Source organism: Syngnathus acus, chromosome 10 (assembly GCF_901709675.1).
Source record: "Syngnathus acus chromosome 10, fSynAcu1.2, whole genome shotgun sequence".
Classification (NCBI taxonomy): Eukaryota; Metazoa; Chordata; class Actinopteri; order Syngnathiformes; family Syngnathidae; genus Syngnathus; species Syngnathus acus.
Window position 1 is genome coordinate 9,865,617 of NC_051095.1, and position 16,339 is coordinate 9,881,955.

Here is a 16,339-nt window from a genome sequence, read left to right on the forward strand (position 1 = left end):
TCACGAGCTCCCCTGATGCTATAAAAACAGCGGGAGATGGGCTAGTAAAAAGGTTGCCGAAATGAGACATTTTCTAAATTCCTCTTTAAATTCAGAGTGAATTTCCTATATTATATATATTCCTATATTTTGGGGATACCAACACCTAGAATGTTAGCGCTCCATTCATTCTTATTGAAAATTGTCCCTGACTTTGTGCCAAAAAGTGTTCCGCAGCATTTGGTAGAGTATTAGTGAGTTCCGAAATAGCTTTGTCCCCCAGGCCATCAGACTGATAAATTGCAAATAAGGACAATTTGACTCCCACTAAATTGCTGTTTTATTTTGCACATAATGCTTTACGTGACTGCAGTTCTCAAAATCCGACTGTTTGTGTATTTTTAAATTACTGCTGCACAACGATATAGACTACCGTAATTTTCGGACTATAAGTCGCGTTTTTTTTTCATAGTTTGGGTGGGGGGGGCGACTTATACTCAGGAGCGACTTATATACATATATATGGTTTTTTTTCACTTTTTTGGGCATTTTATGGCTGGTGCGACTTATACTCCGGTGCGACTTATAGTCCGAAAATTACGGTACATGTGCCATTATTTATTAAATTTTCTCATTTCTATCCTAAGATATTTTTGTGCTGTATTACACATTAAATCTTTGCCAACCATTTCATGTATTATTTAGTAGAACCGCAAATATGATCAATGTTTTATAGCTCAAAGAATTTGAAAACAATCCATGAATATCCTTTTGTATGAGTACTTTAATAACATCCAATACTTTAGACTATACATTGCTTTACATTCCAACCAACGTGTCATTTATTTTCACAATAATTTGCGTATTTATGTCCTGCATTACATGCAATGACGTGTCGCAGTGAGTTGTAGGCCATGGGCAAATGGAGCGTATAAAAGCTCGGGCTCAGGGGTCAAACTTATTAGATGAGACTGAGGTATAGTGTATGTGTCACTTGGCAGGACATTGTCAAACCTTTTTTTTTTTTTTTTTTTTAAATCACTGGTGGATGCAACACCGTACACACCTTTTAGCTTTAACAAGGAAGTAAGAAGAGAAGTTCTGTGTGGGTGTAGCCCACTTTTTGTTATAGTGGGGCGGAAGTGCAAAATGTAAGACTCCTTTAAATAATTGGCCATAATAAATCCTCTTCACTCTGTTACTGTTTTGAAGCTGATAGTGCTGAATATTGGAATTAGACACTCTCGGGCTATTAGACCAAGTAGCGTATCGAAAAAGAGCAGTAACAATTAAACAGTGGAAAGCAGCAGAGTCAATTCACTCGTGTTGCCTTGGCAACCTTCTCCTTCACATGCGGAGTGGCGCTTGTCCGTTTGTTGCGAGATCATTAGAACACACCAAGCCTGCTTTGGTATTTCCGTAAAAGGTCACAGAGCGTACGTTGTGTTTTTATGACAGGAAGTAGCCGGAATTCACGCATGCCGATCAATAGTTCAGTGTGGTGCATCGTTGTGTAAGCACTCACAACACTCAATGCAAGACGTTTTTGTTTTGGGGTGCCTATAATACGTAATAAGATGTACATTTTATATATGTATATATTGTTGTATTAATATGATAATAAAATCCCAAGGTTAAGTGAATTGTGTTGAAATAGTACAAGGTTTTCATTTTTAAGAAAAACTTCTAATTTCACATAAATACATAATATAATAATACCAAAATCCCCAATTGTGTGTGAAAACTCACAATTTTATGACAAAAATAATGAATGATGAAAAGTCCCATTTTTTAATAATAAAGATTTTGAGATTTCATGTAACAAAAACATAAATTTTATAAGAATAATGTTATCACACTATGAAAAAATAAGTAACTTTAATACAAATAAAAACAAAAAATCCTCATGAAAAGATTCATGATAACAAATTCGATTTTGTGGGAATGTTGTATTATTTATTACTTGAAAAAAGTTCAAATTTTGCGAGAAAAACAATTGACTTTAGAAGAATATTGTCACACCTATACTGCTGTATATACTTATATATTGTATATACTATAACTTAAAAAAGTTTTTTTTACAAAAGTATTTAGGACTGTCGTAATATGTGAAAACAATTACACTCCCCACTATTACGATACAAAGCAATTATTTGACAAAAAAATACGCAAATTCTATTGTGCTGTTCCTAGAAAAGTTGCAATCTTATGTGAAAAAGTCGTTTCAACAAAATAAGCCACTTATATGAGAAAAACCATCACAATCAATTATTTTTGTGAAGGATGCTCTTAGCCTCGCTTCAGCAAGACAAAGTGGTTCAGACTGTTGCCATGGTGTCACATCTCCTCCTCCTCTCCCACCGCCGCCTACTTGCAAACTAAAGGAGGCCACAGGAAGCATAAAAAAGTGGCGTTGCACTAGAGGGCGCTATGTAGCGCTGCCCATGAAGTCGCTTGTGAAGGCTTCATCGCAGGCCATCAGAACGCCTCCAGGAAACAGGTCAGTGCACAAAAGGAGAGCGACGAGAGAGATGGCGAGGAAGAGGAGGAGGAAGAGGAGCAAGGGGGTTGGCAATAGAAGTTGACAAGAACTGAGCTGCAGTGTTCTTGTCGAGAGCAGCTGCCGGAAGGATGGCTCAAAGGAGAAAAAAAAAATCCAGCCACTGTGACCGCCAGTCACATCTCCCACAAGTCCTTCTTCTTTTTAATATAGCCGACAGTCGCCACGGCAACATCCCTCGACGTCCCAGAAATGCACTGCCTCATTATAAGATGAGCTACCTAGATCAGAATAAAGCATTACAAGAGCGTTAAAAAAACATTTCATGCACAAAAGAAACCCAACAAATTTGATTACACCTTTTTTTGTATTTTTTTTTTCAATCCAGAACATGACTGTGTTGGCAGCTTTGTGGCTTATGCGCAAGTAAGGCGATTGATTGGTCAGCCTCTCAGGATGTTTAACCGCAAATGAAATCTAAGAGAGCAGCAAAACGCTCCTTTGGGCTTGTTAGGATACCGCAGACAAGGTCGAAGTCAGAAAAAAAAAACAGGATTGCAGCCGCTGTATCAAGTGACACAACAGTCCATGTGTTAGCTTGTCCTCGATCAGTTCTACATTTAAATGAAAAGTCCCAGGGCCTTGTTGCCGTGGCGACGCGGCACTTGAGTGGAACACCAGTCAAATCTGTTCACACTGTTGACGAGTCCTGTGTCACTGACGTGCGTGCTGATTCATCATTTTAGCACTGCTCAGGGTCAGTTTATCTTCAATCCATCCACACAACCTAAGTGAGGTGGATTCATGCAAGTGTCCTTTGGTAGAAAGTGTGTGTGGGATGCAGGGGGTGGGGGGGGGAGGAATGTCACCATGGCAACAAGACCTGCTCTAATCCATACGGAGAAGGGTTTTACAGCAGGGGACACATTTTAGTGACTTGTCATGGAATTCCAGAGTGATGCAAAGCACATGACGGTGGCTGATGTAACTGAAAGACAATGTCAAAAATAGTTAAATGTGTTGACGCCTCATGGTAAAGTTTAAAATCTTGACTGAATTCTTACGATGCAATTTTCCTTCTAAATTCTCATGAGATGACAAAATGTGTCATATTTTCTGATTAAATGATTCAAATTATTAAATTATTATAAATATTAAATTATTTTTGTAGGATTTCCTTTTGTTAAACCACAAAAATTGTGCTAGTTTTTGTATTTTCACACTCAATAAACTTTAGAACACCAAGATTAGCAAAATTAGGCAAAAATGCGGACAAAAAAGTCTTTGCTTTGTCTGTCGCAATTTCCTCCTAAATTCCTGTTGTGAGGCGAAGGCGATATGATCATTTATGCAAATGAAATCTTTGATCAGCATAAACAGCGGCGTAAAAGGAGACGACATGGTCCTCTGGGTGGCACACCGGCAAGAAGCGGGTCAGCTAATTGGAACGGCTAAATTTGTTTCACGCCATTCACCTCCTCTCAAGGTGACAAGTCACGAGAGCCTCCGCCCATCCAGAAGATATCACCGGATCTAGTCATAGGCTCTTTCAGTGAGGTGACTGAAACAGTAAAGCATTACCTTGAATAATTTTTGTGACTTATTGCATTGAATGTGAAGGGGTAGTTGTGTTTTTTTTTTTTTGTATTTACTTTAGATTTTCAGTGAAGTAGGTACAACTATAAAACATTTGGTAGGTGGACTTGAGAAATACTGGTCATTAAGTTGTTGTGAGTGTAAGGAGGAATTTGTGAGTAGGATTCATTGAGAGGCAGTCACATGTGACAAAGGCCTAATGGCTTTTCCCACAATCCTTCACTCTCTCTGCCAGCCAGCGATTAAGCATCCCCGACTTCTTTATTGCGCCAGATTGACTTTTCTCCCCTCCAAAAATACATCTCGTCAACTTTTTAGGCTGCAACAGAGTGAAAAAAAATACTATTTCATAGGGTCTTGTACTTTTTAAACCATTGCATCTTGATTTATTTGCAAGGGATATTGCGTCATTTCATTCATGACCGTGCTAAACTTTTCATACATTTCAGAGCAAAATCTTGGATAAACAAAAATATTCACATCTTTTTAGTCATCTTGTGAGTAGACTTTTTTTTTTTTTCTACAATTTCTTACCAAACCCATTTTTTACTACATGATTCTGAAACACCAATGTTTTTCTTATTGGTTGTGCAATTCCCACAATATGTGGGAAAAAGCAAACGCTTACAAAAATCAGTGATACATGCTTTTGATTGAACGTGAGTTTTTCTGGCAGGACAGGACACCCGACTATCTCCCCTCACTTGACTCCAGCGTCTCGTGTCAGCAAGTCATCCCCATGATATTGCACTCAAAGAAATGCCTCATTACATTAATGACACAAGAGCACGGTCAATAAAGCTGATGGAGCTACATGCGACCAATACGAGCCGCACGAACGTCATGCTAATCCGCTGACCCCGGGGTAACGCTTGAGAAATGGCCGGGAACCTCAGGTCGGCGGAGAAGGCTTTTCGTGTGTTGACTGCAACAAAAGCAGCAACGACAGCGCTCGCCACATAATAAATGTTAGATGTCAGAAAAAGCCACTTTGGCGTACGCGCCTGGGCACGGCTCGTAAATTATACAACGGGGTGAATTTTTGCAAAGTCAACAGAATGGCGGATGTAGAAAATGCAGATTACACGCGGCATAGTTAATGGAAAAGCAAGGCCACAAAACACAAACGTTACACAAACGTGAGGGCTTGCTAAGTTGTAAATATTAGCATTGAAATTCATTTATGGATGATGGTTGTGTATTTCCTTTTGTAAAAATATAATTGCTTTTGAATACTTTCACAGTGAATTATTTCAAAAGCACAAAAGTGTTTTTGGAAGGAGAAGTCCTTTGGGATTTTTGGACTGTACAAACCTATCATTTTTTTTGTGGAACATGCTTACATTTCCTCTTACCCTAAAATAGGGCAAATTTCTTTTTGGACTTTCCTAGGAAGTGGATGAGAAAGTTAACATTCTGAGATTCAGCAGGCTTGTTGGCTTTTAGGGACTTTCTCCTGCATACGTTCTCTGTAGTGCAAGAAGTCCCGCGGTGCAGCTAAAAGACGGAAATCAATTAATCAGCCGGCAGACATGTGGAACACAGCGCGTCCCCGAAGCGCTCTAACGGATGTAAAACAACAAACGTTAACACTTGTTTTGTCTCTCTGTGTTGCAGTCTGCTCGCAGTTCTCCAGGGGAGTCTACGCCATTTTCGGATTCTACGACAAGAAGTCGGTCAACACCATCACGTCGTTCTGCGGCACTTTGCACGTGTCCTTCATCACGCCCAGCTTCCCGCTGGATGGCAACCAGCAGTTCATCATCCAGATGAGGCCCGACATCAAGGGGCCGCTGCTCAGCCTCATCGAGTACTACAAGTGGGACAAGTTCGCCTATCTGTACGACAGCGATCGAGGTCAGACGGCACGCCGTTCCTTTCTTGTGCAATTCAGATGTGTTGGGATTTGAGATAGATGATTGGCCATCACTATTTGATCTTTATAGTCTTTTGACTTTATTAATTTTGGCTTTGCAAAGTGAGTCAGTGTTGGACCACACTTTCTGAGAATTACCCATATACATTTTATTTTACAGTATGAATATTGAAATAACGTAACATAATTAAACAACACTATGAATACAAAATAATATCATTCAATTTTCTCTCCTCTTTTATTGAGGCATAGGATAGGCTCCTTTACATTCTGTTTTGGTAAATTCCAAGATTGCTCCAAGGTGTTAACTAACACTTGTGAGTTGTTGATTTTGTCATCATAGTGCTGAAAATGTCCTCAAGTCTTCATGTGTTTATGTTGAACCCCCCCCCCCCTCATTGTGGTTGTGTATTTTGACCCCCCAAGTGCATTTAATGAAAGGGGGCTTGTCACATACAATCAGCTGCAATACGTGTTTATGAGTTTGTTTGCGTGTGTGTCTGTGTGTGTGTTTTATGTAACATCAAATGGACGTGTGCGGTAGTGACAAGCAGTGGAGGTGATGGGCCCTGCAGCTATGGACCTCCACGCTCCTCATCATAATAATAATGCTGAGATTTTTTAGGGATTTGGAGGTTTCCGGTTCACTTAGCAACATAACATTTGGTTGTCATTGTGAACAGACCCACAAAAAAGTCTCAAGAAGGCATGCACAAAAACACACTCTTCCATTTTGATTCAAAACTTCTACTTTTAGGGTCAATTCTGACATTTTCAAGTTGTCACCCAGAACAAATCCGCACTGAAGATTTTGTCCCATTGTTACCAAAATGTAACACTTTACACCAGGCAGTTGGATGATGCTAATTTGAGAAATATTTCAGTTTTCTTAGAGCTCAGCAAAGTTGAATGACTCAAAATGAAGCATTATTGTCTCTGTCAAGGTTGTTTTTTGTTCTTTTGTCACGATTTCCAGCTATCCCTAATGTGGTGTCCGGTGAATATACTTACAGAAAAACGCAGCGAAGTGGCTCAATGTGTAAATTGAAGTCATCGTTACCGATGACGCCTCCCTGAACATCCGTCAAAACACCCGCACATCCTCATATCACTTAGCGACCGTCACGGTCACTTCCAGAGCTCTCCTTCGCCTTCCTTCCGTCCTTTCCTCTCGCCACACATTGGTTGCCATGGGAACAAAAAGATCACACTGACCTAATTAGACAGCCGTGCGATAGAGAAATATAAGCACTGCGGTCCCCGTCGGAGCTCATCGCACTTGTACAGTAAGCAGCAGGTTTCATGCGGCATGTTTTAAGATGGATTTTGGAGGGGAGGCGGATTTGACTTTTTTTTTTCGCCTCTGAGTTGCGTTCCTGAATGGGACGAGAACGTGAAGAGGGGAGATGAGAGGGGGGGAGGGTAGAGCATGAAAGGCATCTGAGGAGATGCCGTAGCTGCATAGAGGATGCGTGTGCGTGTTTATCATGTTTAGTGTGAAGTGAAATGGAGGAAAGAGCAGCACTGCACTAAATCCTTCCTAAGCCAACAAGCAAGCACTGGCAAGTCAATAGACTCCCCACATACGAGTGCATAATTCACGTGACGCCTCCCGTGTGCACTCAGCAGGCTTCATGTATGCAACATGCTCGACTACTCCAGGTTTATATACATAGTAGAGTACAGCCAAGTAGACAAGTAGAAAGGTCACAGAGATATAACAGCCTAGTTCAAGTCACCAAATTTATTTTTATTCTAAATATGTGTTCCAAAGAGGCTTAATTTAACAGTGATTATGATCAAAATGGTGTGCGAGAACGAACGACAGCTGCAATTACGCTTGGACCATCGACATCTGATTATTGATTATCCAAAAGCCAATCTTGCACAATGCTGCTTCACCAAGTCTTAAAGATCAAATGCATGATTATCCGAATCATTTTAGCTCATGGGTCAACATTGTGTCCTCTTTGTAATTATGACACATATAGATCCTTCAAATAGAAGTAAGAGCCTCCAATTTTCCAGTGCCGTAAAAAACTGAAATTGATCGATATTTCACACCACTGCCGTCACGCCCGGATTACATACGCAGGTCTTCTTTTTTTTTTTCTCATTAAAGCGCAAGCCGAGGATCGATATGAGCGAGATTCAGCTGCGAAACGTCTTTAACTCGCAGGGAACGTCACATTGATCAAGAGGCATAATTAAACGTCTCGTCCGAGCCGGGATTCTGTTTTTTTGGAAGGGGTGGGAGGATAAAAGGACAAATAAGATGGTGATATAAAGACTGTAGGAGCACATTGGTCCGCTCCATTGCATTCAAAGTCTCTTTAATCAGATCTGTTACGGACGTTTTGCACACTTGCTGAGGGATTTCATAGGCTCCGTCAATTAGTCATATCACAGCTTGCAGCTCAAAAATGAATTCAAACTGAAATATGTCATTTTCAGGTGATGTTACAAAATAAATTCTCTTGGGTTTAGAACAAACATTTGGAATTTAGCCTCTGATCAGCTCTTTGTGACTCACATCTGTGGGGGGAGCCCTTAAGAATATAACATGATAGCATTTTTCCTTTCTCTGTATTAATTGAGCTTGGCAGCTTTAAGACAATCGAAAAAGAATGTGATCAACAAAGAAGTCACCAACAAAGATGGGAAATGATTGAAAGTGTACCATGTCATAAAGTGCGTGCTGTCTCAGACACTTCCCTCCCACACTTGGTTGCGGTGCAGAATACGTACGTACCTGTGACTCACCCTGACAAGCTCGTTACATAAAAGCATTGAATCACGGCTTTTTAACGAGCCTGAGATGGCAGCCAATCAGCAATAAAGCAACAATGCCTGATCGTGAATATGTCGTGTCTGCCACATTATTGAGCTTATTTCCAGAATAATGATGCTGCTTTCACGTGAGCGAGGGGAGAGATTTGGGTTGCTGTTGGTTAGTCACTTAGTTTGTGAGTTGGTTGTCATAGTTGCAGTTGTTTAATTTGTCAGGTAGTTGGTTGGTTGGTTGGTTGGTTGGTTGGTTGGTTGGTTGGTTGGTTGGTCGTTTAGTTTGTATCATTAGTCAGTCTGTTGGTTATCCAGTTGGTTGGTTGCTTTGTTGGTTCATTAGTTGAGTGATTGATTATTCAGTTGATTAGAAGGTTGGTTAATACCAAATACTGTTATTTGGTTGGTTTTAGTTAGTTGGTTAGTCATTCGATTGGTTTGACATTTTATCGGTTAGTCAGTTGGTCGGTTGGTTGGTTTGTCAGTTTCTTGTTTAGTTAGCTGGTCGTTCATCAGTTAGTTGGTCAGTTGGTTACTTAGTTGGTTGTCTAGTAAAGCGTGTCGTCAGTTATTTGGTTCATTAGTTAGTTAGTTAAGTCAATTAGTTAGTTGGTTAGTCAAGTGCTGGGTTGTCATCCAGTTGGCAGTCAGTTGGTGGTTATTTATGTACTCAATTAGTTGGCAGGTGCATTGGTTGGATTTTACAAGCCAATGTGCATAAAATATTGTAGAGCGGTTGTACGAAGAAGCTATTAAATTATTGCCCTGATCTAATAGATTAAACGTGAAGCTAAGTTGTTACAGTCTATTTGAATGGGGACCAAGGGGTGCAGTAACCAATTTTCTTCCGCTCATGGAGCCACACCTACTTTTTCAGGCGCATTACCCCGACTGGAGTGGAACAGCGAGTTCATCAAACAAATCAAATGGACATGTTTGGATTATTGTGCACTGGCAGGATTCTGCCAGTCTAGTTTGTCTTGTTCTATTGTTTTCTATTGCCACAGATGTTATTTTGTTGCCAGGAAAACGAGACCCCGATAGTTTACTGTAATTTTGCGCTCCCTCAGGCCTGACGACGCTTCAGGTGGTCCTGGACACGGCGGCCGAGAGGAAGTGGCAAGTGACTGCCATCAACGTAGGCAACCTGAAAGATGAGCGCAAGGATGAAGCGTATCGCTCGCTTTTCCAGGACCTGGAAAATAAGAAGGAGCGGAGGGTGATCCTGGACTGTGAACAGGACAAAGTCAAAGACATCATGGACCAGGTCTTTTTACACTTCTGCTCTACGTATCGTAAAACTCACTATTCTAAAAATACCAAAATGCCAATTGGTGAATTTTTTGATGAACAGAAATTGATGACTGTTTAATGTTAATGCAATATTTTTTCGCTTTACACAATAAAACTGACATCTTCACGCTATTCAGAGAACTCTGGGTAGGCAATCTAGGCCAGTCACAGATACAAAACGTGACTATTCAGATCTGCCCTGAGCCATTGTCTGGACAGAGGTGCCAGTCAAACGGCAGGATTAGCTTCAGCAGTGTCATACCTGTCAAGCCTTCAAATGCTACAAAGCCAATCAATTTTCTGTCCCTTTTTTCCACCCCTGTTGCTGCTGCTGTTGATAAGGGAAAGTCGCTTAGGATATCTCTTTCTTACTGTCACCGGTTGTTAAATGTAACGATAATGGCCACAAGCATCAGCTATGCTAGCTCGCGTGACACGCAGTTGGCCTTTGGAAGGAATTCAAAAGTTGGGTAATACACATAAAATTCCAATGGAGTAGGTTTTGGCAGGTGGACCCATCTTGAGTAAGGCTGAGCGATATGGACTTAGAATGATGTCTCAGATTTGAGCATTTTAAATTTAAATCAATGTTTATCTTAAAAAGCAAAAACAAAATTATAAATTTTGCTTTGGGTATTTTTGCACCTTTAGAGATTTACTATATATCAGTTACTGACTAATATATCTGATTTTAATTTCCAAAAATTAGTGGTTGGTTTTCTTTTGAACGATACAGTATCACAAAAAGATCGAAAGTGCTGCTACCAAAACATTTTATGATTATATGCAATATGTGACTCTACACGTGCTATTTCTCATCAGTTAGCAAGAATTGCTGTTCATAGTGATGTAATCCAGATAAAAGATGTACTTCTACCACTACTTTTGTATAAAATTCTGATGACTATTTATTTTCATCTGATCAATAATTCTGCAGGTCATCACCATTGGCAGACACGTAAAAGGCTACCATTACATCATAGCCAATCTGGTAAGAGACATTTAAGGTTTTACTGTACACCGAAAGGCAGCAAAAATGACCACAACTTGTCATGTTTCCAGGGTTTTGTCGATGGCGACCTATCTAAAATCCAGTACGGCGGTGCCAATGTGTCAGGCTTCCAGATTGTGGATTTCGACGATCCGCTGGTGTCCAAGTTTGACCAGCGGTGGGAGGCCCTGGAGGAGAAGGAGTATCCGGGAGCAGATAACAAGATCAGGGTGAGCGTTGAACTTCATGTTCACATGTACCAACTTGCTTCAGACATGTACGCTATGTGCATTATTAAGAAGGTCTGACCAAGAACACCATGTACTGGATATGCACTCCAGCAAGGTCCGGCCTCATGGGCTTGGTAATTGTTATGAATCCCGTGTTGCTCAACTGAATCAACTTTGAAAGTCATCTTTCCTGTTCAAGTTCACTGAAGTAGAAAGAGTCCACATTAAAGCGCTTCATAAACCTAAGTAGGGAACAACACGGGACTGGCGGTTTGATAAATTTGTCAAGCACTCTAGTGTGTAACTAGAACATGGCACTCTGCAAGTCACAGACTACCGCCGAGCAGCCTCAGGAGATACCAACATACCCTATTTTCCGTTTTGTGATTCAGTTTAATCTGAGAAAACAACATCATCTCACATTGCTGGAGGAATGTTTTTCAGAATATTTTTAATTACCTTCAGTCAATTGTTGAATACAACAATTACAGGCATTTACAAACAAAATGATTTAAGACATTTTATAGAAAAGGAAAAAGAAGAATTGAAGTAATATAACAGCAACATAAATAAATAAAAAGTAGCTTAGTAAAAAAAATCATTGCATCCAGTGCAATGACAAGATTTTGGCTAAAAAAAACCATTATAGATGTATTTCTATAATGATTCTATTAAAATGCATTGCATGTAAAAATTTTACCTAAATGTTTAAAACCAAGCTGTTGCAAATGCAAATGTATTTGAAAGTGAAATATAACTGAAGACCACTTAAAAACACCTTCATTGGAAAACAAGAAAATGAACTGTACATAAAAATAACCTGGATTTGCCTTTGTCTACGTAGTACACATCGGCCTTGACATACGACGCGGTGCAGGTGATGACGGAGGCCTTCCGCTACCTGCATAAGCAGCGTATCGACTTCACCCGGCAGGCCAACGCTGGCGACTGCCTGGCTAACCCAGCCGTTCCCTGGGCTCAGGGAGTGGAGATCGAGCGAGCGCTGAAGCAGGTAAAACGTAGCCGTGTTCGTCTTGTGCTGCGTTGCCATGGCAACGCTAGACTTAGCCGCCTTTAGAACGGCATGAACGACAACAAAGGCTGGGCTCGCACAGAAATGATTCATGCAATTATGCATGTGAACATTCATTGGATTAAACCAAGAAATTATTTTGGGGTATTTTAGTGACACTGAACTGAAACGCTGAGGAATTAATTGAATTGTTGAAATGTAGACCGAGACTCGTATTGAAATGCTTTGAATCAATCACAAAATGTGAAATAAGGCCTGAATGTCTCATTCACTTGAATATATATTTTTTATTTAATTCAATCTCTCAAAATATGTATTGTAATATGAGAGTCGTACTGCCAGTGATTTGTAATGAATGAGCGGTTTTAAATCTGACTGAAGTGGCTTTAAAAAAAAATATTCTTCCATTTGGCTTCTTCAGACCTGCAGAGGTTCTGCAATTGACATCCCAGAAAGTCTGTCATTCCCACGACAAACAATATCCACCATGCTATTTACAAGGTTTGAAGCAACAATACATTTTCAAACCAAAAGTTAATTTATGTTAGCACTGTATATGGGCCCACTGATTCAACATATTCCTAAGGCAAGGTAAATTGGAGCAAACTAGCCTCCAGATTGGTGGCCCGTCAGTCACAGGGTGATCAGTGGCGCTCATTGGCGGTCAGTGGGTCATGAACCACTGCACTCCTCCAAATCAAGCTAGTAATTTTCCCCAAAAAGTGTGTCAATTCAGGAATTGGCCAGCAATGTAGATGACAGTTGTACTACTGAGTCGCCAAAGAATTCATTTTGGAGAGGTGGAATGGAATGAGCTTCCTTCAAATCGACTCCAATTTATTCTCAGCTCTCTGCCATCTAAGTTGGCTGCCAGTCAAAGGCAAGACAGAGGATGTTTTTGTTGTTGTTGTCTCAACACCCACATGCTGTCCACATTGTATGCTGGCATGTGAAATCCTTTAGACCGGGAATTTCCAAATTGTTTTAACCGCACCCTTGGGGTATCCAAAAATGTAATGTATTTTTTACCCCTAAAACAAACAAACAAACAAACAAACAAACAAACAAACAAACAAACAAACAAAAGATTGTAGTTCTTTTATATTGTAATAATAAATGTGTATAGCATGATAATTCAAACTGTTTTAGGTGTTACAAGCTCTTGTCTGTATTATTGGTTTCCCAGAAAGATGAACAAATAATGATGCAATATTCCAAATAATGAAACAACTTGGCAGATATTAAACATTCATTATTTATTTATTTTGAAGCACAAGTAATTCTTGTTCTTCTTCTTTTCCTTTCGGCTTTTCCGCTAATTGTTCACATTTATACGCTTGTACATGTCTACTTGCTTCATTTCCCTAAAAAGAAAATAAATATTGTCGCACTTTAGTAAAAAGAAAAGATTTAACCTCGTATAGATTCCTCAGTTCCACTGTTACTAAAAAGAAGACAAACAAATGTCCTTGTTCTTTACTAAAAAGAAAAGATTTAAGCCCATATATATTTTTAAATTAGTATTTATTTATCGTCATAATTCAGACTGTTCAAATTGTTACTAAAATATTTAAGTCGCGATACAAAACCACAGCCGTGATAACTAAATAACTGAATGTAAAGGCTTTTTTTTGGCTATAAATGACTTTGCTGATTTATGCAAGGCAGAAGTACACCAACCTAGTGGGGATTTTGAAAAGGGGTGCTTGTTTTTTCACAAAAGCTTCTTTATGGAGTCATTTCAGATTATCGCTGGGGCTTCATTAACATCAAAAGCCCAAAAATGACAGACTTTCTGTCTTTTGGGAACAAATTAAGGCACACATTCGATTGAGTCATTATCTGCAGTATCCTCAAATTGAAAAGACGCATCGTTGCCACAGGTACGCGTGGAGGGCCTGACGGGCAACATCCAGTTTGACCAACACGGCAAGCGTGTCAACTACTCCGTCAACATCATGGAACTAAAGAACAACGGCCCTGTAAAGGTAAAGTCTGCCTCGCAGCGGGGAAAAGGCTCTCAAGATTAACGACGTGTATCTTAGTCCGACGGGCGCTCATTATTTATTCATGGCCGACAGATTGGCTACTGGAACGAGGTTGACAAAATGGCCGTCACCAAATCCGACATCTCTGCCAACGACTCGACGGGGATGGAAAATAAAACGGTCATTGTCACCACCATCTTGGTAAGTTATCGAGGTAAACGCTTTGATTTATGGCCGCACTGGCTGCTTTAATTGGTTTGCGGGGTGTTTGTCCTTTGGTTCCCCAGACACCGGATAACATTAAGACGCAAAGACACAGTGTAAATGCTGCTGTGTTATCATTCATCTTGATTTGCAACACCAACCAGTTGTGCCTTAAATTTGCTGGACTTTTGGATTCATTTCCTGCAGAGTCCACAATCTCCGTTATAAAACCTTTACTGCCTGTCATTTTACATTTTATATTACTCCCTGTCACACAAGTACAGTTCGCAGTTCGCGATTAAAGAATTTACATCCTTGGGTAACAGTAATTGGTGTCAAGGAAGTCAGATCTCAACTGAGGGACTAAGACTGGATGTATGTATGTATGAGTTCAGCTAAATGATGTTATGTTGTGATGGCCGTTCTTCAGGAAGCTCCTTACGTCATGTTGAAAAAGAACGCTGACCTCTTTGAGGACAACGACCGCTACGAAGGCTACTGTGTGGATCTGGCCGCTGAGATCGCCAAACATTGCGGCTTTAAATATCAGCTGAAAATTGTCGGCGACGGGAGATACGGGGCCAGGGATGCCGAGACCAAAATCTGGAACGGGATGGTCGGCGAGTTAGTGTACGGGGTGAGTTGCCTCTTCTTTGCCTAGACTTAGCGAAAAGTAGGAAGATTCAGTGGTAATCGCCATGTTTGTTTTCCAGAAAGCCGACATCGCCGTGGCTCCACTGACCATCACCCTGGTCCGAGAAGAGGTGATTGACTTCTCCAAACCTTTTATGTCTCTGGGGATCTCCATCATGATCAAAAAGCCCCAGAAGTCCAAGCCTGGCGTCTTCTCCTTCCTGGACCCGCTGGCCTATGAGATCTGGATGTGCATCGTGTTCGCCTACATCGGCGTCAGCGTGGTGCTCTTCTTGGTCAGCCGCTTCAGCCCGTACGAGTGGCACACCGAGGAGTACGAGGACGGCCAGATCCAGACCAACGAGTCCACCAATGAATTTGGCATATTTAACAGCCTGTGGTTCTCCCTGGGGGCCTTCATGCGACAAGGCTGTGATATTTCGCCAAGGTAGGTTGGTCAAAGAAGTATTGTTACTAACTCCACTGAGTTTTGTTTAGCGAAGGAGCTAAGTTTAGCCTTCCCCAAATGTGTCGTTTTTTGTCCTAATAAATAGCAAATGATTGTTTTTGGGCGACAGGTCTCTATCGGGCCGCATCGTCGGCGGCGTGTGGTGGTTCTTCACGCTCATCATCATCTCCTCCTACACGGCCAATCTGGCTGCTTTCCTCACTGTGGAGCGGATGGTGTCACCCATTGAGAGCGCTGAGGATCTGGCCAAGCAGACCGAGATTGCGTATGGCACGCTAGACTCAGGCTCCACTAAAGAGTTCTTTAGGGTAAGGCACAAAATGTAATTCTTGAGCATATTTAAACCATTTTAGATGTGCGTATGTGTCCATCTTCCTGTCAAACATCTTCTAATGCAATGTTTACATGCAGCTTTCCAAAAACACAATTTTTTGTGTAAGAAAAAAAACCACTCTATAATACTCATGTCTATTTTCTGTCCCCCCTGCAGCGTTCTAAAATTGCCCTCTTTGACAAAATGTGGACATACATGCGGAGTGCGGAGCCCTCGGTGTTTGTGAAAAAAACAGCCGAGGGTGTTCTGAGAGTCCGCAAGTCCAAGGGCAAGTACGCCTATTTGCTGGAGTCCACCATGAATGAATACATTGAGCAGCGCAAGCCGTGTGACACCATGAAGGTGGGAGGCAACCTGGACTCCAAAGGCTACGGGATCGCCACGCCCAAAGGATCCTCATTAAGGTGGGTGGAATAGTATAACAATGTG

The 16,339-nt window shown here is 40.9% G+C and overlaps 1 protein-coding gene across 6 annotated transcripts in view; it reads left to right on the forward strand.

Moving 5' to 3' along the window:
* gria2b (glutamate receptor, ionotropic, AMPA 2b) overlaps nucleotides 1–16,339 on the forward strand; it is a 29,243-nt gene that overhangs the window by 3,580 nt on the left and 9,324 nt on the right. For all 6 annotated transcript variants that reach the window (XR_005099017.1, XM_037260907.1, XM_037260908.1 and 3 more), the window contains exons 3-13: nucleotides 5,693–5,932; nucleotides 9,806–10,002; nucleotides 10,966–11,019; nucleotides 11,091–11,249; nucleotides 12,094–12,261; nucleotides 14,166–14,270; nucleotides 14,364–14,471; nucleotides 14,905–15,111; nucleotides 15,188–15,555; nucleotides 15,686–15,884; nucleotides 16,067–16,314. Coding sequence is in view for 5 of the 6 variants with exons in the window: in XM_037260907.1 (XP_037116802.1) it covers nucleotides 5,693–5,932; nucleotides 9,806–10,002; nucleotides 10,966–11,019; nucleotides 11,091–11,249; nucleotides 12,094–12,261; nucleotides 14,166–14,270; nucleotides 14,364–14,471; nucleotides 14,905–15,111; nucleotides 15,188–15,555; nucleotides 15,686–15,884; nucleotides 16,067–16,314 (2,053 nt within the window). In the remaining variant the exon portion in view is untranslated. The remainder of the gene's footprint in view (nucleotides 1–5,692; nucleotides 5,933–9,805; nucleotides 10,003–10,965; nucleotides 11,020–11,090; nucleotides 11,250–12,093; nucleotides 12,262–14,165; nucleotides 14,271–14,363; nucleotides 14,472–14,904; nucleotides 15,112–15,187; nucleotides 15,556–15,685; nucleotides 15,885–16,066; nucleotides 16,315–16,339) is intronic.